The 24,043-nt window shown below is 42.5% G+C and overlaps 1 protein-coding gene across 1 annotated transcript; it reads right to left on the bottom strand.

The window, feature by feature from the left end:
• Positions 1 to 1,846: 1,846 nt before the first annotated feature.
• On the bottom strand, positions 1,847 to 22,658 carry LOC132780170 (heat shock cognate 71 kDa protein-like). The gene is made up of 9 exons (XM_060783732.2): positions 22,523 to 22,658; positions 14,243 to 14,452; positions 13,169 to 13,374; positions 12,184 to 12,336; positions 9,791 to 10,346; positions 7,838 to 8,040; positions 6,758 to 6,956; positions 5,864 to 6,096; positions 1,847 to 2,292 (listed from the first exon to the last, which is right to left on the bottom strand). Exons 2-9 carry the CDS (start codon positions 14,445 to 14,447, stop codon positions 2,101 to 2,103), a joined length of 1,947 nt encoding a protein of 648 aa, XP_060639715.1. The 5' UTR covers positions 14,448 to 14,452; positions 22,523 to 22,658; the 3' UTR covers positions 1,847 to 2,100.
• Positions 22,659 to 24,043: the final 1,385 nt, after the last annotated feature.

Genomic DNA, 24,043 nt, shown 5'->3' with positions numbered 1-24,043 from the left:
AGCAATCAAGATCTTTCCACTTAGTGTTTACAGAGGAAATACCAATAAATTAAAAGCTTGTGCAATCGCTATTCCTGTTGTGCCAACAATTCTCCATGTTGCCACTCCATGCCAGTAAATATTGTGCTTTTGCATCAACCTCTTACTTTCACTCACCTGTTACCACCTGCCTCTGCTGCTCCAACTCATTCTTTTTACTCCTGTTGAGTTTCCTTCACCTAGGACTTTTTACATTACATGAACTGCTATGGAATCCTTTGATTGACCACTTAGGAAGCCATAAACGAAGCCGTACATATGAAATGGAGGAGCCCCCTCTTTCCACCGGCTTAGGGAGCTAATGATATTTGCTGTATATATTTGAGTATAAGCTGACCTGAATATAAGCCGAGGCACGTAATTTTACTACAAAAACTGGGAAAACATATTCATTCGAGTATAAACCGAGTGGAAAATGCAGCAGTTTTTTTTTTCGTGTCAGGAGCAACTTGAGAAACTACAAGTCACTTCTGGTGTGAGAGAATTGGCCGTCTGCAAGGATGTTGCCCAGGAGACGCCCGGATGATTTGATGTTTTATCATCCTTGTGGGAGGCTTCTCTCACGTCTCCGCATGAGGAGCTGGAGCTGATAGAGGGAGCTCATCCACTTCTCCCCGGATTCGAACCTGCGACCTATCGGTCTTCCGTCCTGCCAGCATAGGGGTTTAACCCACTGCGCCCCCGGTGGCTCCATATAGAATACAATAATAAATGTAATAATAATAGAGTAAAATAATGTAATAATAATAAATAGAATAAAATAATAAATGTAGTAATAATAATAGCAACAACAAAAACAGAGTAAAATAATAAATAACTTGACTCGAGTATAAGCCAAGGGGGACTTTTTCAGCCTAAAAAACTAGACTTATACTCGAATATATAAAGTACTAGCTGTCCCCTGCCACGTGTTGCTGTGGCCCAGTCTGTTTATCTGGAAAATAAATGAGAGTGTTGGTTTCTAATATATGTAATTTCTTTATGCTTGTGGGTAAACGGTATTTCTTGCTATTTCTTTGTCAGGGACTACAACTCCCAAATGTCAAGGTCTATTTCCCCCAAACTCCATCTGTGGTCATATGTGGGTGTATTGAGTGCTTCTGCCAAGTTTGGTCCAGATCCATCATTGTTTGACTCCACAGTGCTCTCTGGATGTAGGTGAACTACAACTCCCAAAGTCAAGGTCAATGCCCACCAAATCGTTCCAATATTTTCTGTTGGTCATGGGAGTTCTGTGTGTCAAGTTTGGTTCAATTCCATCGTTGATGGAGTTCAGAATGCTCCTTGATTGTAGGTGAACTATAAATCCCAGCAACTACAACTCCCAAATGACAAAATCACAATTTTTGAGTGATGGTCACTCCTTGTGTTGTGAGATGTTTTGTTGCCAAATTTGGTGTAATTTCGTTAATTGGTTCTTTTGTTTTTAAGGTACTCATTATGCACAGAGCATTTATATATAGATAGATAGATAGATAGATAGATAGATAGTTATAGATATGGTAGTGTAGAAGGGGCCTCCATCTTATTTTAGAGGGAGACCCATGAGAAGCATGTGATGGAAATCTGAACTGAATCAGAGTCCCAAAGGATATGGGCGTTGTGCTCTATTCACAAATATGGACCAGGTATCGTTTTGATTGCTTTCCTACTCAGCCCTCAACAGGCAGCCAGTGTGCCACAGCTGAAGAAATACTTATTGACTAATATGTGAGGAAGGGGACTCAAAAACAAGTCCATTATTGTGTGGACTACAATGCTTTCCAGAGGACACACAGAAACACAAATCACACAGGCACCAAAACCAGAGGATGACAAAAGTGCAATAATTTATTCATGTGGACACGACATCAGCGTCTCAGTTTGGCAGTGAGGAGACATGCCCATTTTTGTAACAAAGAGCGGAAGTGTGCAGGAAGGAAGAGAGTGAGGAAGCCCCATTCGTGCAGAGGGGGAAGAAGGGCAAAAAGGAGGCAGCTGAAGTGAAGCAGGATGGGAAGGAAGCTTCCAAGACAACTTGCACAGAGTCCCCTCTGCAACCATGCAGGGTTTGGGAGGCTCTTAATCCACCTCCTCAATTGTGGGGCCTGAAGAGCCACCCCCAGCGCCTCCGGCTCCTGGGAAGCCACCGGGCATCCCTCCGGGCATTCCTCCTGGCATGCCCCCGGCTCCTTGGTACAGCTTGGTAATGATGGGATTGCAGACATTCTGCAGCTCCTTCTGTTGATGTTCGTACTCATCCTTCTCGGCCATCTGCAGAGTGAAGAAAAGATGAAGCTTTGAAATAACAGATTTTGGAGTTCTAGAGAAAAGGACTATTGTAGGTACGAGACTGCGTTCTATTGAAGTGTTGGATCTTCTACCTTGTTTTTCTGCTGCTCTAGAGATCAGGACCCAAATTGCAGGGAAATAAATTCCACCTAAATATTAGGAAGAACTTCCTGAGTTGTTCAACTGTGGACTATACTACAAATGCCCTACAGACTGGACTTTATTAGACATATCCCCCCCAAAAAAGTAGATGGATGATGCAATTATGAGAAGACGGAGAGATTAATTACAATTGAAATGCAAGAGAATAATTGCCCGGAAAGGATAAGAATTTGGAAGTCAAAAAGAAGATTTTTATTTTTATTTTTTCCCTTTTTTTCTTTTTCCTTTCATATTTTTTCTTCGCCATTTTTTCCATACACACACACACACTTTTAACACTATTTTCCCTATATTTTTATATTTCCTCTTTTTTATATTCTCTATTTTTAATTTATTTCAATTTTTTTAACCTTTTGTTCCCCTTTAGCCTTTCCTCCCCCCTACTCCCATTAGTAAGGAAACCTCTGTACCCCTTTTATCACAGTTAGCCTCTTTTCCTTTTCACCAATCTAATTTTTTTACCCCTTTTTACCTACCCCCTCCTATCCCCCCCCCTTTTTCCCTTTCTTCTTCATCCCTTTTTTGCCCTTTCTCCCCCCCCCCCCCCGCCCTTTATTTTCCTTGAACAATCAATACAATTGTTTTGGAAAAAAAAAACAGTGGACTATACTGCCTTGGTGTGTGGTGAAGTTTTTAAGTAGAAGGCTGGATGGCCATCTGTTGGGAGGGTTTTGTGTGGGAGTTTCTGCTTGGCGGAAAGGAGTTGAACTGGATGGGCTAGTAACATCTTCCAACTCCTACAATCTAAAATGTCTTTGGAAAATGAGCTAATAGGAAGTTATTTATTTATTTATTTTAAACATTTGTACCCCGCCCTTCTCAACCGCACCCCGGGGGGGGGGGGGGGGGGGGGGAGAGACGAGACTCAAGGTGTCTTACATCCGGCACACTTCAATGTCATTATATATAAATAATACATACAGTAATTACATATAAAAACACAGTAAATTAATTTTAAAATTAGTTTCAAAACAAAAGGATATTAATAAAAAGTGCAATAATACTTGATGTCTAGCCTTATGTAGAAAAAAATTGAGCAAGCACAACACAATTGGAAGCCTGTCCATTTTCCATAACATTGTCATCATTACCATTGTCAATTTCTGCCAGCTACCCAAGGGCCTGGTCCCATAACCACGTTTTCAATTTCCTCCTGAAGGTGAGGAGGGATGTTGTTGACCTGATTTTGCTGGAGGAGTTCCACAGGAGGGGGTCCACCACCGAGAAGGCCCGAGAAGTTACTGGTGTTTTATGCTTTTAATGCTTTTTACAGGGTTTTTACAATGTGTGTTAATTGTTTTTAATTTTGTTTTAATTTTGTTTATGTTTATTGTGGAATTTAATCGTGCCAGTTTAAGTCGCCTTCGGGCTGAGAAAGGTGGCATAGAAATGCAGTAAATAAATAAAAGACAAAACCATATCTATTGGAAAAGCAACTCTTTCTCTGCATTGAGCCATGGTTTATGAAAGCAGATTGGAAATCCCAATAGTTTAGTGAGAAGATAGGCGTATGGCCTTCAGATACTCTTGCTGAGACCCAGATTTGAGAAGCCTCAATTGCCCTCTAGTGGAGAACTGAAAGGCGCTATTCCAGAATTGCTTCTGGAATAGTGGTTCTCAACCTGTGGGTCCCAAGATGTTTTGGCCTTCAACTCCCAGAAATCCTAACAGATGGCAAACTGGCTGGGATTTCTGGGAGTTGTAGGCCAAAACACCTGGGGACCCACAGGTTGAGAACCTCTGTCCAAGAAGATCATCCTACTTAAAGGAAAGATGAGGCTCTGGGGAGACACCAGGAAGAAAATCCTGGCCATAAAAGGGTCAACAGACTACCCTGGAGGATGGTGGGCTTTCCTCCATTGGAGGTCTTTCAGGAGAGAGAAAAGGATGGCCAATTCACAAGCATGATCTCATTACTGACTATATGCTCCCTGATAACTACAAGGCCACATCTGAACATATCTCCACACCTTGGAGTGTGGTGGAGGCTCCCTCTTTGGAAGCTTTTAAACAGAGGCTGGATGGCCATCTCTTAGGGGTGCTCTGAATGCAATATTCCTGCTTCTTGGCAGGGGGTTGGACTGGATGGCTCATGAGGTCTCTTCCAACTCTATGATGCTATGATTCTATGCCCAACCTTGGATTTTAAGATCATTCAGGGAGGCCCTGATCTTGGTCCTGCCTTCTTCGCATATGCGTTTGGCAGGGACAGGGTGGCCACCCACCTCTGGAAAATCCTTTCCAGTGAGATTATGTGAGTTCCATCCCTCCTCTCCTTCAGGAAGAAGCTTAAATCATGGTTCTGGGGCCAGGCATTTGAGGAACAGGCTTGATAGCAATTGCAATGTTTACATGAACTGACAATGGACAGGCTCTGACAAAGTCTTTGGACGCTGAATTGGATTAGATTTGGTGACATCAGTGGTTCTCAACCTGTGGGTACCCAGATGTTTTGGCTTACAACTCCCAGAAATCTCAGCTAGTTTACCAGCTGTTAGGATTTCTGGGAGTTGAAGGCCAAAACATCTGGGGACCCACAGGTTGAGAACCACTGGGCTACGTAGTTGTTAATAATGTTTTTTTAACTTAATGGTTTTATTTAATGTGTAATGTTGTGATATATTTTGTATGTATTCTGTATGTGTTGGCATCCAATTGTTGCCAATGTAAGCCACCCAGAGTCCCGCTTCAGGGGTTGAGAAGGATGGGGTACAAATGTTGGAAATAATAATAATAATAATAATAATAATAATAATAATAATAATATTAAGAAGAAGAAGAAGACGACGACTCTGGCACAAGCCAGTCAAGATGGTCCCAGTGGTTATCGGCACACTGGGTGCAGTGCCTAAAGACCTTGGCCTGCACTTAAACACAATCGGCGATGACAAGATTGCCATCTGCAGAAGGCCACCTTATTGGGATCTGCATGTGTTATTCGCCAATACATCACACAGTCCTAGACACTTGAGAAGTGTCTGACGTGTGAGCCAATACAGCACCCAGTAGAGTGTCTGCTGTGGACTCATTTTGTTGTGTTTCAAATAATAATAATAATAATAATAATAATAATAATAATAATGAAAAATCATTCTTGGGAATGGTCAACAGCACAGTCGTAACTGCTGAAGCACAGGTGGTCAACATAACATGCATCCATTGCCACACCCCCAAGAAACCTCCTCTGAATAAACCTTACAAAGGAAACCCTTACATGGTCATCATATGTCAGAGATTATTTACATGCATATAACAAAGACACCTCCTCTGGTGTCATAGCATTATTGCTTTTGAATTCCTTAGGTTATTGGTGTTTACTTCAGTTTGAATTAATAACTCTAAACATAGGACCTATCTCTTCCTACTATTCCAACTATTCTTGCAAACTCACCTGGTTCCTGTCCAGCCAGGAAATGACCTCATTGCACTTGTCCAGGATCTTCTGCTTGTCCTCCGGGGATAGTTTATCCTTCAGTTTCTCATCCTCTGCGGTGCTCTTCATGTTGAAGGCCAGCGACTCCAAGGAGTTCTTGGCCGCAATCTTTTCCCTCTGGACTTCATCCTCTGCCTTGTATTGCTCTGCCTCTTGCACCATACGCTCAATCTCTTCTTTGCTGAGACGACCTAAAGCAAGAAGAAGAATTGGGTCAAGGAGATATTTTTTTAAAACCAGCATGGGCCACTTACAGCCTTCCCAGATATTGTTGGGACTGTAAATCCTATCTGCCTTAGTCGGTACAACCAGTGGTGATGATGATGGGCATACAGTCCTACCTCTGAGAGGTAGATGTGACTACCTGCTGGGCTGTAGGGTCATTCATAAGGTAGCAAAGGTAAAGGTCTCCCCTGACATTAAGTCTAGTCGTGTCCAACTGGGAGGTGGTGCTCATCCCCATTTCTATGACGAAGAGCCGGCGTTGTCCATAGACACCTCCAAGGTCTGTGGCCAACATGACTGCATGGAGTGCCATTACTTTCCCACAGAAGCGGTACCTATTGATCTACTCGCATCTGCATATTTTCGAACTGCTAGGTTGACAGAAGCTGGAGCTAACAGTGGGAGCTCACCCTGCTCCCTGGATTCAAACTGCCAACCTTTTAGTCAGCAAGTTCAGCAGCTCAGCGGTTTAAACTGCTGCACCACCAGGGCACCACCAAATGCTAAAATATAAGGGTAGGACTCATGTAGTCCTACAGATGATGTTGGACTGCAACTTCCAGAAGTGAGTAAAGAGGATATTGTAGCCCATCATTGAGCAAAACTCAATTTTCCATCCACACTCACCTTTATCGTTAGTGATTGTGATCTTGTTCTCCTTCCCAGTGCTCTTGTCAACAGCAGACACATTGAGGATGCCGTTGGCATCAATGTCAAAGGTGACTTCGATCTGTGGGACACCCCGAGGAGCAGGGGGGATCCCCGTCAACTCAAACTTGCCCAGCAAGTTATTGTCTTTGGTCATGGCACGCTCTCCTTCATACACCTGTAGGGTGGGAAGAGAAGATGCACCAGAGGGTTAGAAAGCGATGCTAGAAACCCTCCATAAAAAGGCTAAGGAACCATTGGCTGACTTCTATATCAGGAACTTTTTGGGAGGTTACACTCCAGCAGTGGACTGGGCCAATATCCAAGTGATTGATCAACAAAAAACTCAGCCTATCCGACTTGTAACTAAACTTGGTTGAGAGTAAACAATTATAGAGAATCATAGAGTTGAAAGAGACCTCGTGGGCCATCTAGGCCAAAAAGCAGGAAAACTGCATTCAAAGCACCCCCAACAGATGGCCATCCAGCCTCTGTTTGACACTATGTAACAAATTTTGAATTTTTTTCTGTTTCCTGTTTTGAAAGTGTTATTTCCTGTTCAATCGTGCAGTACTTACTTTGAAAGAAGTTATTATACTTCAGAAACTTAGTTTCTGTGCCTGCCACAAACTATGTTGAATTGTTTGGGACCCAATGATATATTCATTGAAAAACTATAGCAAAATGTGATGCAGGGTGTCTTGAAAAAACAAAGTTTTTGGCAGTTTGATAAACTTTTTTTCCATGTTTGTATGACATAAGCAATCCACGACATGGGAGTGTGGAGAAGAGCAAACTACAGACCATCTGCTGCGATGCAACCTGAGCCCTGCTACATGCACAATGGAGGACCTTCTTATAGTAACACCAGAGGCACTCCAAGTGGCCAGCTAATGGTCAAAGGACATTTAATCAACTACCAAGCTTGCAAACTTTGTGTTTTGTTTGTTTGTTAAAACATGCAATACAACTATTTGGCTTGCTCCTGACACAATAAATAAATAAATCAAAATCTATTGCATTACCACACCAGCCCTGCTGAATTCAGCTTCCACTTACTTGGATGAGGACTCCCGGCTGGTTGTCAGAGTAAGTGGTGAAGGTCTGTGTCTGCTTGGTGGGGATGGTGGTGTTGCGTTTGATGAGGGCTGTCATCACCCCACCGGCCGTCTCAATACCCAGGGACAATGGTGTGACATCCAACAGTAGCAGATCCTGCACATTCTCAGATTTGTCGCCACAAAGGATGGCAGCCTGGACAGCTGGGGGAGCAAAGAAACGGGGTCAAGAAGCTGCCTGAGAAGATAAACCCTTCCTTGCCCACAATACCTCCCTAGAAGCCTTCAACTAAAGACACCAGATGAGTTTCAAGCTACCCATCAGCAAAAGTAAATTGCTGGCTATAGTGATCTGTTGGGCTGATATTGTGAGCTTCTCTGGAACAGGTACCAATCACTGCTATCTATTTGACTGTGCTTTCCTGCATGGCAGGGAATTCAACTGGGTGGCCAATGTGGTCTCTTTAATAGTGTACAAGGGCTGAATAAAAATAATGCCTCCACCTTTGTAACTCCTCAACAAATGGCAGTACGGTATGCGGCAGGTACTGGCTTGTTCAGTAGACTCTCCTCTACAGTTCCATTTTGGCAGGAAGCCTTAGCATTGAACGGTTGTGTTTTTAAAGTGCGAAGTATGGAACCCTGCGCAGACGGTCGGTCAACACAACTTATGCAACGTATGTGACAGGTACTGGCTTGTTCAGTAGACTCTCCTCTACAGTTCCATTTTGGCAGGAAGCCTTAGCATTGAACGGTTGTGTTGTTAAAGTACGAAGTATGGAACTCTGCGCAGACAGTCGGTCAATGCGACTTAAGCAATGTGCAGTCATTGAATTCTTAACAGCATAAGGTGTCACCTCAATATCTTTAAGCTTACTCGCCCAACGACGCAAAGTACTCACATTAACACAATCACCATAAACAGCTTGCATTCTCTGATGAATCTCCTTTGGGGTGACACTTTCTGCTGTCAAGAATTCAATGACTGCACATTGCTTAAGTCGCATTGACCAACCGTTTGCGCAGGGTTCCATACTTTGCAGTTTAACAATACAACCGTTCAATGCTAAGGCTTCCCGCCAAAATGGAACTGAAGAGGAGAGTCTACTGAACAAGCCAGTACCTGCTACATACTAGTACTGTCATCTGTGGAGGAGTTACGAAGGTGGAGGCATTACTTTTCATTCAACCCTTGTATGTTCAGAAACTGCCTCTTCCTGCAGAATGGAGCAGCAGCTTTTCTGCATCTGCTCATTTTTCCTTCTTCACTAACTCTGATTCGAAACTTCCTTTAGAAAGGGTGGAAACAATTCAAAACCATATAAGACTACAATTCCAGCCATTCTGTGAAATGGATTGTAGTACAACATTCCTGCTGGAATGGGCAGCTCTTCTGGTTTCTTCCAACACGACAATTCTATCCCAACCTGTTAGCAATTTCCTTTTGGCGACGACTCTTTACCTGCTCCGTAAGCCACTGCCTTGTCAGGGTTTTCCGGGCTGTATGACCATGTTGCAGAAGCATTCTCTCCTGACGTTTCGCCCATATCTATGGCAGGCATCCTCAGAGGTTGTGAGGTCTTTTGGAAACTAGGCAAGTGAGGTTTATATATCTGCGGAATGTCCAACAAAGGATTCTCCCAGGCAGCAACCAGCCAAACCTTGAAGCTGCAAGGCCATTCAATGCTAATCAAGGTGGCCAATTGCAACATTCACGTGTACCTCAAGCAGACAAGAGTTATTTCTCCCACCCTGCACATTCCAAAGATATATAAACCCCACTTGCCTAGTTTCCAACAGATCTCTCAACCTCTAAGGATGCCTGCCATAGCTGTGAGCGAAACGTCAGGAGAGAATGCTTCTGGAATATGACCGTACAGAATGGAAAACTCACAGCAATCCAGCAGCTCTATCCCAACCTGTTAGCTCTTTCCTTTTGGCTACTGCTCTTTACCTGCTCCATAAGCCACTGCTTCGTCGGGGTTGATGCTCTTGTTGAGCTCTCTTCCGTTGAAGAAGTCCTGCAGAAGCTTTTGGATCTTGGGAATACGGGTTGAGCCTCCCACGAGCACAATGTCGTGGACCTGGGATTTGTCCAGCTTGGCGTCACGCAAGGCTTTTTCTACGGGTTCCAAGGTGCCCCGGAAAAGGTCGGCATTCAGTTCTTCAAAGCGGGCCCGGGTGATGGAGGTGTAGAAGTCAATGCCTTCGTAGAGCGAGTCTATCTCGATGGAGGCCTGGGTGGAGGAGCTGAGGGTGCGCTTGGCCCGCTCACACGCCGTACGCAGGCGTCGGACGGCCCGCTTGTTGTCTGTGATGTCCTTCTTGTGCTTGCGCTTGAACTCTGACACAAAGTGGTTCACCATGCGGTTATCGAAATCCTCGCCTCCTAAGTGGGTGTCCCCAGCGGTTGACTTCACCTCAAAGATGCCATCTTCAATGGTCAGGATGGACACATCAAAGGTACCACCGCCCAGGTCAAAGATGAGGACATTGCGCTCGCCACCCACCTATCAAAGCAACAGATCAACAGTGAGAACCACAACCTCTTCAGAAAGGTTTCCATGTTCCGTGTCAAAGACTAACAACTGATATTAATAGAGAGCAGACTTAGGCAAACTTTGCCCCTCCAGGCGTTTTGGACTTCAACACACTAGTCCTCTGTTGCATCAGCTCCACTGGCTGCCAATTTGCTATCGAGCACAATTCAAAGTGCTGGCTTTAGCCTATAAAGCCCTAAACGGTTCCGGCCCAGCTTACCTGTCCGAACGTATTTCCTCCTATGAACCATCTAGGAGCTTAAGATCACCTGGGGAGGCCCTGCTCTTGATTCTGCCTGCCGCACAAGCACAATTGGTGGGGACGAGGGACAGGGCCTTCTCAGTGGTGGCCCCCCAGCTATGGAACTCCCTCCCCAGTGATATTAGATCATCCCCCTCCCTCCTGACTTTCTGAAAAAAAGGTAAAAACTTGGCTGTTTGAGCAAGCTTTTGAGAATGCAGCGGAATAGGTAACATGGAACTATGAATTGATGGACATGGAATGGCTAGACGATGTCACTGCAAATGCTTTTAACAAGATGACACCGATAATTAGGTGTTTAAATAGTTTTTACATATGTTTTTATATTGTTATGTTGATGGTTTTTAACTGCACTTTTATGGATGTATTGGCATCGAATTGTTCCAATCTGTAACCCGCCTTGAGTCACCATAAGGCTGAGAAAGGCGGGCTATAAATATTGTAAATAAATCTATATAAATAAAAATGTAATGTCCGTTTGTGGGATTATCATAACTCAAAAACCACTGGATGAATTGACACTAAATTTAGACACAATACACCTATCAGGCCAACAAGTAACCATCACTGAAAAAAACACTGAAAACACAGCAGAAGAGACTTTAAAAGCCATAAAACAAAAATTACATTACAACGGATGTACAAAACCACATATATATATATATGCAAACACACATATACACAAATATACACATATATACAAACACAAAACACATATACAGAGATTGGGCCACAGCAACACGTGACAGGGGACGGCTAGTAAATCTCTATAAATAAAATGTAATGTTCATTTGTGGGATTAACATAACGCAAAAACCACTGGACGAATTGACACCAAATTTGGACACAATACACCTATCAGGCCAACAAGTGATCATCACTCATAAAAACACTGAAAAACACAGCGGAAGAGATTTAAAAAGCAAAAAAATACATTAAACGCACGTGCAAAATCACCTATATATACACATACATACATATACATACACATATATACACACAAAACATATATACACAGACTGGGCCACAGCAATGCGTGGCAGGGGATGGCTAGTAAATAAATAAAACCGTTAGGCTGTTGGGAATTATGGAAGTCCAAAACACCTTGAGGGTCCAAGTTTGCCAATGCCTGAGCTAATGTGTACAGGGCCAGCTAACACCTCTTAACAAGGGTTTGCCCCATGCAGGAAGCAGACAGGCTTTGAAGAGGCAAGGCCATTAAATGCTAATCAAAGTGGCCAACTGCAACATTCACACTTGCCTCCAGCAGCCAAGAGTTCTTTCTCCCACCATGGACATTCCACAGTTATATAAACCCCACTTGCCTAGTTTACAACAGACCTCACAACCTCTGAGGATGCCTGCCATAGATGTAGGCAAAACGTCAAGAGAGAATGCCATACAGCCCAGAAAACTCATAGCAATCCAGACGCTCTAACAGTGTATGTACCTTGCTGATTGCCTTCCAATATATACAATATCTTGAGAAGCATGTTTTCTCACACTTCTTAAATCTAACCATGCTTTTTAAAAAATCCTCCTGACCTTTTTATCCAGCCCATAGGCTATGGCAGCAGCTGTGGGTTCATTGATGATACGAAGGACATTGAGGCCTGAAATGGTACCAGCATCCTTGGTGGCCTGTCTCTGGGAATCGTTGAAGTAAGCCGGGACTGTGATGACTGCATTGGTAACAGTCTATAATGGAGAGAAGACAGAATTAGAAATAACTACATTCATGTTATCCATACATATAATATAATACATTTTGTGTGTGTGTGTGTGTGTGTGTATATATATATATATATATATATATATATATATATATATAATATTTATAATATAATAATGTAATGCAATATAATACTAATAATAATATATTATAATGGAGTTGTACGTTTTTTCGGGCTATATGGCCATGTTCTAGAGGCATTCTTTCCTGACGTTTCGCCTGCATCTATGGCAAGCATCCTCAGAGGTAGTGAGTCCTCACTACCTCTGAGGATGCTTGCCATAGATGCAGGCGAAACATCAGGAGTGAATGCCTCTAGAACATGGCCATATAGGTCGAAAAAAACTAACAACAACCCAGTGATTCCGGCCATAAAAGCCTTCGACAATATATTATACTTATATATTTATATTACGTGTAATATTACTAATAATATTATAATATAATGGTATAATACAATATAGTAATAATTAATACTGATATTGTACTATGCTAATCATATAATATATTGTACAGTATGTATATATATCTTGTAAGCTGCTCTGAGTCCCCTTTGGGGTGAGAAGGGCGGCATATAAATGTCGTAAATAAAATAAATAAAATAAATATTACTCCAAGTCCCACTTTTTCTTTTTGCCACAAGATCTCCTAGTCTCCCAGAGGATCTCAACTGATGTTTGGAACTTCAATGCCCAGAAGCCCAAGCACAAACAGCGAATGAGCAGAAACTCTAGGGTGCAAAGTCTGAAACATCCAGAGAACCGAAAGACGAGGAACATCATGTTGACAGTTAACTACCTTGCCTAAGTAGGCTTCTGCAATTTCCTTCATCTTGGTGAGGACCATAGAGGAGATCTCTTCCGCATAGAAGGATTTTGTCTCGCCTTTGTACTCCACTTGCACTTTGGGACGGCCCCCATCATTGATCACATGGAATGGCCAATGCTTCATGTCAGAGTGGACCACGGGGTCATCGTAACGGCGGCCAATAAGGCGTTTGGCATCTGGAAAAGAGAGGAGTGACGTGGTACAGTGAGCTGATCCTCTCCCATGTTAAAGGACCAATCAATGTGTGTATATGTGTGTGTGCATACATTTGTGTATATGTGTATATATGTGTGTTTGCATGTGTGTGTGTATGTATGTATATATATATATATATATATATATATATATATATGTATGTATTTCTGTGTTTAATAAACTTAATAATAATAAACTTTATTTAATACCCCACCACCATCTCCCCAATGGGGACTTGGGGCGGCTTACATGAGGCCAAGCTCAACAGCATATTACAATAAAATAAAACCAAAACACAATAACAACACAGTAAAATGCATACAAAAAAGATAAAGCAAAATCATACACAATAAAATAACAATGAGTGGGCCGCATGTTCGAGATAAAAAAAACCATTAAAATACTTAAGATCTCAATTTCTAAGCCAAAGCACCGGCGTTGTCCGTAGACACCTCCAAGGTCATGTGGCCAGCATGACTGCAAGGAGCACCATTATCTTCCTGCCGGAGCGGTACCTATTGATCTACTCACATTTGCTTGCTTTCAAACTGCTAGGTTGGCAGAAGCTGGGGTAACAGCAGGAGCTCACTCCGCTCCTCAGATTCGAACCGCCAACCTTTTGGTCAGCAAGTTCAACAGCTCAGCGGTTTAACCCACTGCGCCACCAGGAGGCCCTTTAGCTCTTCCTACTTCAAAATAAACCCTAATTGTGGCTCAATTCAACCATTAATATATTGTAAGAGAGAAACTCCTCTATGGAAAGAAAAAGAACCAGGACACAGCACAACTTCTCATCCAGACCATAAAAGAGAAGCCACCACACTACAGATGGTGTGGGTTGATCCTTACCGAAGACAGTGTTGGTGGGGTTCATGGCCACTTGGTTCTTGGCAGCGTCACCGATGAGGCGCTCAGTATCTGTGAAGGCCACATAGCTGGGGGTGGTGCGGTTGCCCTGGTCGTTGGCAATGATCTCCACCTTCCCATGTTGGAAGACCCCGACGCAGGAATAGGTGGTCCCCAGATCAATTCCTACTGCTGGACCCTTGGACATTTTGGCTGCAAGAGGACATGCAATGAACATGAATGCAAATGGCTTCACAGGATTCAGCAGAAAGGTATAGTTATAGAACTCCAATTTAGGTCCCAGGCTCAATTCCTACCACCTCCAGTTGGGTAGAAAGCTCCCATTTGAAACTGTGGGAAGTCAAACAACTACACTCAACAGCTAGAAGACCACACATTGCTCATTCTAATACAAACAGGAGTTGATAAGACTAAGTTACAACATATCAGGCTCATTTGTCTTCTATTCCTTCCTTCCTGCCTGATGCTTATACCTCTCCATAACATACTTGGATTAGCAGCCAGCTTCCAGATCTGTGGACATTTTTTTTCTAGCTCTGCCACCCCCAAAAAATGCCATAATTGGATATTTGGAAATTGAACCGAGGATATTCTGCAGACAAAATATGCATTCAGATATAAGACTCTCCCGATTCTTATATTTTGAGAAGTATAAGGTTTGGCTGCCCTCTGCTGGAGAGAAGAGAAACTGCATGTACTGAAAAGCATCTGCATTTTAAGGTTCAAGTACTTACCCTAACTATAGAACAGTGGTTCTCAACCTGTGGGTCCCCAGATGTGTTGTTCTACAACTCCCAGAAATCCTAACAGCTGGTAAACTGCCTGGGATTTCTGGGAGTTGTAGGCCAAAACACCTGGGGACCTACAGGTTGAGAACCACTGGTATAGTACAATATAGTACTACACCAATATAGTATAGACCTACAAGCCACTCTAAACAGCTTCGCAGAAGCATATGAGAAGCTCGGCCTGTCATTGAACATCAAGAAAACCAAAGTGCTATTCTAGCAGTCACCAGCCAACCCCTCTCCAATGCCAGAAATACAGCTTAATTGTGTAACACTAGGAAAAGTTGACCATTTCTGCTCCCTTGGCAGCCACCTTTCCACAAAAGTCAACATTGATACTGAAATTCAACACCGCCTGAGCTCTGCGAGTGCAGCATTTTTCCAAATGAAACAGAGAGTGTTTGAGGATTGGGACATCCGTAGGGAGACTAAGGGGCTTGTTTATAAAGTTATTGTCCTTCCAACCCTGCTATATGCCTGCGAGACGTGGACAGTCTACAGACGTCACATGCAACTCCTGGAACGATTCCATCAGCGCTGCCTCTGAAAAATCCAGCAAATCTCTTGGGAAGACAAGCGGACAAATGTCAGCATGCTGGAAGAAGCAAAGACCATCAGCATTGAAGCGATGGTCCTCCGTCATCAACTCCGCTAGACTGGTCATGTTGTCCGGATGCCCGACCACTGTCTCCCAAAGCAGTTGCTCTACTCTGAACTCAAGAATGGAAAACGGAATGTCGGAGGACAGGAAAAGAGATTTAAATACGAGCTCAAAGCCAAGCTTAAAAATTCTGGCATAGACACTGAGAACTGGGAAGCTCTGGCCCTTGAGCGCTCCAGTTGGAGGTCAGCTGTGACCTCCAGTGCTGCAGAATTTGAAGAAGGTGAAAGACAGAAATGTGCCAAGGGGAAGGCGCGTCAAGCCAACCTGGAAACCAATGCCTTCACTGCGGGAGAAGATGCAAATCAAGAATAGGGCTCCACATTCACCTACAGACCGCCAGGATACTACACTTGGAGGACCATCATCCTCGGACTACGAGGGATCGCCTAAGTAAGTAAGTACAATATAGTAATATACAATACTGATATTGTACCATGCTAATAATTTAATATATTATATGTATATATATATCTTGTAAGCCACTCTGAGTCCACTTCGGGGTGAGAAAGGCAGCATATAAAAGTCTTTACATAAATAAATAATTTTAATTCTCGGGCTACCATTCTAAGTACTTCAATTTGCCACTTTTCCTTATAACAAAAAGTCATGCACACAATTAAGATGGTTTCATGAATGTCATTGCAGCCAAAGAACAGTGATCTCAAAAGACACGACTGGAATGGTAGATAATCAACACATTCTTAAGATTGGGGAGAGCAGTTTTGACTTGGCATTGCAGAAATGGGTAATGTTGTTGTGCTTTTGCGCAGAGAATTTGCTCTATGTATAACATAAACATAGCCCCTTACTGGAAATCTTGGGTATTGCAGCCCCTCTGTTATGCTTCTGGAAAAAGCCAGGCCAGACTACACATAATGCAAAAAAACAAAACGACGCAATTTTCCACAGTCCAGCCCAGAAGATTGGAATTTGCCTTTCTGCTATCTTGGAACATGTCAACAGTCTCCCCAGATGAAATTAGAAGACCTAAAGGGGATCTAAAAGACATTTTCAAAGAAGTCGCCTGTTAGTTTATTCCTTAGCCCATCCATGGAAATCAAGTGATATCCATGGATGTCCATTCAAAACTTTTAGAATCAGGTTTCAACCTCAACAGAAATATGACACCTTTGGAAAAAAGCTGTGTCCACTGCAGCAGACTCCAACACCCACGATTCCTACTGGTTGTTAGGAATTGTGGGTGTTGAAGTCCAAAAAAACCTGGAAGGACAAAGTTTGCTCATTCCTGATCTAAACAATGCTTCCCTCCTATCCTTCCAAAGGTTGTAATGACTGCAGAAAGGTTTCTCAACTTGGGGGTCGGGACCACAGGTGGGAGGGTTTACCAAAGTCCATCAGAAAACACGGTATTTTCTGTTGGTCATGGGTGTTCTGTGTTGGAAGTTTGACCCAAGTCTGTCATTGGTGGGGTTCAGAATGCTCTTTGATTGTAAAAAAAAAGAAAAGAAGTAAAGGTTTCACCCCAACATTAAGTCTAGTTAAGTCTAGGTGAACTATAAATCCCAGCAACTACAACTCCCAAATGACAAAATCAACCCCCCCCCCCCCACCACACCAGTATTCAAATTTGGGTATATAGGATATTTGTGCCAGATTTGGTCCAGTAAATGAAAATACACCCTGCAGATCAGGGAAGTGATGCTACCCCTCTATTCTGCCTTGGTTAGACCACATCTGGAATACTGTGTCCAATTCTGGGCACCACAATTGAAGGGAGATGTTGACAAGCTGGAATGTGTCCAGAGGAGGTCGACTAAAATGATCAAGGGTCTGGAGAACAAGCCCTATGAGGAGCGGCTTAAAGAGCTGGGAATGTTTAGCCTGAAGAAGAGAAGGCTGAGAGGAGACATGATGAGGGCCATGTATAAATATGTGAGAGGAAGCCACAGGGAGGAGGGAGCAACCTTGTTTTCTGCTTCCCTTGAGACTAGGACGCGGAACAATGGCTTCAAACTACAAGAAAGGAGATTCCATCTGAACATGAGGAAGAACTTCCTGACTGTGAGAGCCGTTCAGCAGTGGAACTCTCTGCCCGGAGTGTGGTGGAGGCTCCTTCTTTGGAAGCTTTTAAACAGAGGCTGGATAGCCATCTGTCAGGGGTGATTTGAATGCAGTATTCCTGCTTCTTGGCAGGGGGTTGGACTGGATGGCCCATGAGGTCTCTTCCAACTCTTTGATTCTATGATTCTATGATTGCAGAGGTTACATTCCAGGACCTCCCGCAGTAAGTGAAGAACCGCAATGTAGGGATGCTATATTTATTTTAATATTTATACAATATTTTAGTAGTTATACACTATTTTAAGTCTTTATAAGCTTAAAGTGAAGAAAAGGAAGGAAGGAAGGAAGGAAGGAAGGAAGGAAGGAAGGAAGGAAGGAAGGAAGAGCGGCGGTGGCAAAAACCCGCAAAACAGCGAAAATGCAGCAATATATATTTTAAATAAATTTTTGAAAACCGCAAAACAGCAAGTCTACTAAAAGTGAACTGCGAAGTAGCGAGGGAACACTGTATTTATGGTTGGGGGGGTCACCACAACTGTACTAAGGGGTCGCGGCATTAGGAAGGTTCAGGACCACTCCCATAGAGGGTGACTCAATGCCCAGGATATCACAGCATTGAGCCGTGGCAGTTAAAGTGATGTCAAACTGCACACAAAGTGACAGTGTAGATTAGATGCACCCAAAACTGGACTACTTTCAACGCAAAGCGAACTGGGTTAAGGAATTCTGGGGTTGAATTATCAATGCCCAGGATTCCACAGCATTGAGGCGTGGCAGTTAAAGTGGTGCCAAACTGCACACAATGTGACAGTGTGGATTAGATGCACCCGACATTGGGCTACTTTAAACGCAAAGCGAGCTGCGTTGAGCAATTCTGGGGCTGAACTATGGGTGGGTCTAAAGGATCAGATCTTGGCAAAAGGAAGCACCAGACTTGGCACCAATCTACATGGCAGGAAGAAGTCTAGCTGGGCACAGCTGCCGCTCCAGATAAGACGAAGCCACCCACCCAAGGCAACTCCACCCCGGGCGGCTCTGCACTTTGCACAGTTTGGCCCCGAATCAAGAGCTGACAAAGGGCAGGGGGCGGAGATGTGCTTGTCCGAGAGCGTTTTCTAGAAGGCTTTTTCTGGAGGCCAACCTCTCGGAGGGTTTGGAGGCTGCAACATTGCAGCAGGCTTGCTAAAGAAACCGCCTATCATCCCTGTCAACAGGGAAAGCAGCAGATGGCTGTCCAACATCGCTGCCCAAACCACCCACTACGCATTGCTCTCCGATCTTGACAATTCATCACGTCTCTTTCCCAAATGAGAACAAAACCTTCATATTTATGTAAGGAAAGTTTAAAATAAAACTATAGACTCGGAGGGGGAAGCACCAGGGCATAGTCTGAGCATAAAGGTTGAGCTTCCAGATATAGAACTATCTCTATATATCAAAAGATACATTTGGAGCATGGAAAGGTAGGGTTGCTTTGGTGGGGATTTTGGGAGTTGCAGTCCCAAACACTAGTTCTACCCTGTTTTGGATAGTTTCCTCTCATCTTTTGAGTAACCCAGGCACAGGCAAACTTCATCCCTCCAGGTGTTTTGGACTCCAACTCCCACAATTCCTAACAGCCTATCGGCTGTTAGGAATTGTGGGAGTTGGAGTCCAAAACACCTGGAGGGATGAAGTTTGCCCATGCCTGCTCTAACCCTTAGAATCTAGATCAGTGTTTCTCAACCTTCCTAATGCCGCAACCCCTTAATACAGTTCCTCATGTTGTGGTGACCCCCAACCATAACATTATTTTCTTTGCTACGTCATAACTGTAGTTTTGCTACTGTTATGAATCGTAATGTAAATATCTGATACGCAGGATGTATTTTCATTCACTGGACCAAATTTGGCACAAATACCCCATACCCCCAAATTTGAATCCTGGTGGGGTTAGGGAGGGATTGTTTTGTGATTTGGGAGTTGTAGTTGCTGGGATTTATAGTTCACCTACAATCATTCTGAACTCCACCAATGATGGAATTGAACCAGACTCGGCACACAGAATTCCCACGACCAACAGAAAATACTGGGTTTGGTGGGCACTGACGAGTTTTGGAGTTGTAGTTCACTTGCATCCAGAGAGCACTGTGGACTCAAACAATGATGGATCTGGACCAAACTTGGCACGAATACTCAATGTGCCCAAATGCGAACAATGGTGGAGTTTGGGGAAAATAGACCTGGACATTTGGGAGTTGTAGTTGTTGGGATTTATAGTTTACCTACAGTCAAAAAGCATTCTGAACCCCACCAAGGATAGAATTGGGCCAAACTTCCCACACATAAACCCGAAGACCAACAGTAAATACTGTGTTGTTGTAGGTTATTTCGCGCTACATGGTCATGGTCTAGAGGCATTCTCTCCTGATGTTTCGCCTGCATCTATAGCAAGCATCCTCAGAGGTCGTGAGGTCTGTTGGAACTAGGAAAAAGGGTTTTCTAATGGTCTTTGGCGACCCCTCTGACACCCCCTTGCAACTCCCAGGTTGAGAACTGCTGATCTAGATTATGGATGCAGAAGAGCTGAGAACCTTTTGAAAGTTGGCAACATTCAAGTTGAAAATTATCCATTCTTAGGAGAGTAGCACGTGAAACAAAAGCATGGCTTTAATACATATATAACAGCCTATTATTATTATTATTATTATTATTATTATTATTATTACCATCATCATCTTATTTCTCTCTCCCTTATCTATGGATCCAACCCATAAGAATTGTGGGAGTTGAAGTTCAAAACACCAGGAGGGTCGAAGTTTGCCCATGCCTGCATTAGCTGGATCTACACTTCCCTGTGTTCCAGCATCTGATGTCAGATTATTTGCTTTGACCTGAATTATACGAGTCTACACTGTCAGATAATCTGGATGTTGCTCACCCTTTCCTTATTGTGGCAGCCTCCTAACACCTTGGGACTGCAACTCCCATTGGGCCGGGGATGATGGGAGCTGCCGTCCAATTACAACTTCAGAGTAGAAAACAATGGGATTCTTACAGCATTGTACAAATAAAGTGTTATTATTATTATTATTATTATTATTATTTTGTCAACACCCCAATAGGCAAGAAGGCAACCCCAAGTTAATACCAATGTAAACAAAAACAATATCCATCCATCCCAGTCTGTAGCAGCTGTTGCAAACCGAAGAGGAATGGGATTCAAAGGCTGCAAAACAGAAGTCAAAAAGCCCAGCAAAATAAGTCTGCTTTGGAATGAAACGGATGGCATGCACCAGATGTTTTTTAGTGCATCAACTCGGTAATTTTCCATGGGAAAATAATAATGCAATCAATACCATCCCATTGCAAGCTCATATTGCTTTTCAAGCACTGACTGTTAAGTCAGGAATCAATCCCATGACTGGGTGCAGCTAACACTGTAGAAAGAATGCACTCTGATACCACTTTGGCTGCCACGGCTCAATGCTATAGGATTGTGAGATTTGTAGTTTCCCCAAGGTCTTTAGCCTTCTCTGCCAGAACCAAGGCAGCTTAAAGTGGGATCAAACCGTGTTCATTCTACAGTGTGGCATTCAGTTAGTCCCAGGATCCTCCCCCTAAACTTGATGAAGTTTTCAGAACGAAGTGAAAAAGCACTCTGCGCTATGCTCAGAGCCATGGCTGCACTCTTGGATCAGGGAAACAAGAGAAAAATACAAATACAATGGCAACTTTACATGTGATCTTTTTGTGCAGCTTGTAAACAAACAAGGGATCTTTGCAGAAGGAAATCAACCTCCTCTCCGTTCAAACAACTTATGCAATAAATAATATAAAGTAATAATAATAACAAATATAATAAAATAATATAAAAATAATAAATAATATAAATAAATAATAGAATAAAACATAAATTAATATAATATATTTAAAACATAAAATAAAAAAGCAGTTTGGCACTACTTTGGCTGCCATGCCTCATGCAATAAATAATATAAAATAATATAATAATAGTGTAAATATAGATAATAATATAATAATATATAATAAAATAATAAACACATTAAAATAATAAATAATATAAATAAATAATAAAATAAAATAAAATTAATATAATATATTTAAAATATAAAATAAAAAGTAGTTTGACACCACTTTGGCTGCCATGCCTCATGCAATAAATAATATAAAACAATAAAATAATAATATAAATATTAATAATTTAAAATAAAATAAAATGCAGTTTGACAGCACTTTGGCTGCCATGGCTCATGCAATAAATAATGCAAAATATTAATAAAATAATAATAATATAAACAGTATAATATTATATAATAATAATATATAATAAATTAATAATATTCAAATAAATAATAGAAATAAATAATAAAATAATATTATAATTATAAAATATAAAATAAATTGCCATGGCTCATGCAATAAATAATGCAAAATAATAAAATAATAATAATATAAACAGTATAATATTATATAATAATAAAATAATAAATTAATAATATTCAAATAAATAGTATAAGTAAATAATAAAATAATATTAACAATATAAAATAAATTGCAGTTTGACACCACTTTGGCTGCCATGGCTCATGCAATAAAACATAAAATAATAACTTAATAATAATATTAATAATAATAATAATATATAATAAATCAAGAATAAATTAATAATAAAATAAATAGTATGAATAATAAATTAAAAATAATATAAAATAACATATTCAATATTTTAATTTAAAATATTAAATAAAATTTAAATTTTAAAATAAAACTAGTTCCAACTTGTACCTTTTGCACCCTGCAGTCCCTGGGATTGTGCCCTGCTCTGACACTCTTGCAAACGCGTTCCAAGGTACTCGCCTCGCCCAGGCTTTTTATAAGCGAGCCCCCACCAGCCCCCACCGCTGACACTTTGCAGAAGCTTCTGGACTTGGCCTCCCCCTCGTCCAATCCCGAGCCCCGACGCGACAAAAGGGGCGGGATCGGGCTCTAGTGCGGACGGGGCTTGAGCGCAGCCTGGAACTTTCAAGCAGGATCTGGAAGGAGGAGGAGGAGGAGGGGGAGTGGGGGCGCTGCAATGGAGGGGCTGCCTTGCTTTGGCAGAAGGCATGCATTGCTGGCCCTTCTCTCCCTTGTCCCAGTGGTTCTCCACCTTCCTAAGACCTCGACCCCTTAATACAGTGGTTCTCAGCCTTGCTAATGCCGTGACCCCTTAATGCAGTTCCATATGTTATGGTGACCCCCAACCATAATATTGTTTTCGTTGCTACTTGATACCTGTCATTTTACTACTGTTATAAATGGTAATGTCAATATCCGATATGCAGGATGGATTTTCATTAACTGGACTAAATTGAGCACAGATACCCAATATGCCCAAATGTGAATGCTAGTGGGGTTGGGGAGGATTGATTTTGTAATTTGGGAGTTGTAATTGCTGGGATTTATAGTTCCCCTATAATCATAAAGCATTCTGAACTCCACCAGCGATGGATTTAAACCGAACTTGGCACACAGACCTCCCATGGCCAACAGAAAACATTGGAAGGGTTTGGTGGGCATTGACCTTGAGTTTGGGAGTTGTAGTTCACCTATATCCAGAGGAGCACTGTGGATTCATGCAATGATGAATCTGGACCAAACTTGGCACAAATACTCAGTATGCCCAAATGTGAACACTGGTAGAGTCTGGGGAAAATAGACCTTCGCATTTGGGAGTTGTAGTTGTTGGGATTTATAGTTCACCTACAATCAAAGAGCATTCTGAACTCAACCAACAATAGAATTGGGTCAAACTTTGCACACAGAATCCCAATGACCAACAGAAAATACTATGTTTTCTGATGGTCTTTGGCGACCCCTTTGACACCCCCTCACGACCCCCTCAGGGGTCCCGACCTCCAGGTTGAGAAACACTGACTTAATACATCGTCTGGATGAGGACAAACAGGCTGAAGATCAATCCCGACAAGACAGAGGTCCTCCTGGTCAATCGTAAACCTGACCGGGGTATAGGGTGGCAACCTGTGCTGGATGGGGTTGCACTCCCCCTGAAGTCACAGATCCGCAGTTTGGGGGTCCTCCTGGATTCTTCACTTACGTTTGAGGCTCAGGCGTTGGTGGTGGCCGGGAGGGCCTTTGCACAATTAAGACTTGTGCGCCAACTGCGACTTTACCTCGGGAAGGCGGATCTGGCCAAGGTGGTCCATGCCTTAGTCAACTCTAGACTGGACTACTGCAATGCACTCTACGTGGGGCTGCCCTTGAAAACGGCCCAGAAATTTCAGATGATCCAATGGGCGGCAGCCA

The sequence above is a fragment of the Anolis sagrei genome, chromosome X (genome assembly GCF_037176765.1).
Source record: "Anolis sagrei isolate rAnoSag1 chromosome X, rAnoSag1.mat, whole genome shotgun sequence".
Taxonomy (NCBI): Eukaryota; Metazoa; Chordata; class Lepidosauria; order Squamata; family Dactyloidae; genus Anolis; species Anolis sagrei.
This window is presented reverse-complemented; position numbering and strand designations above follow the sequence as displayed.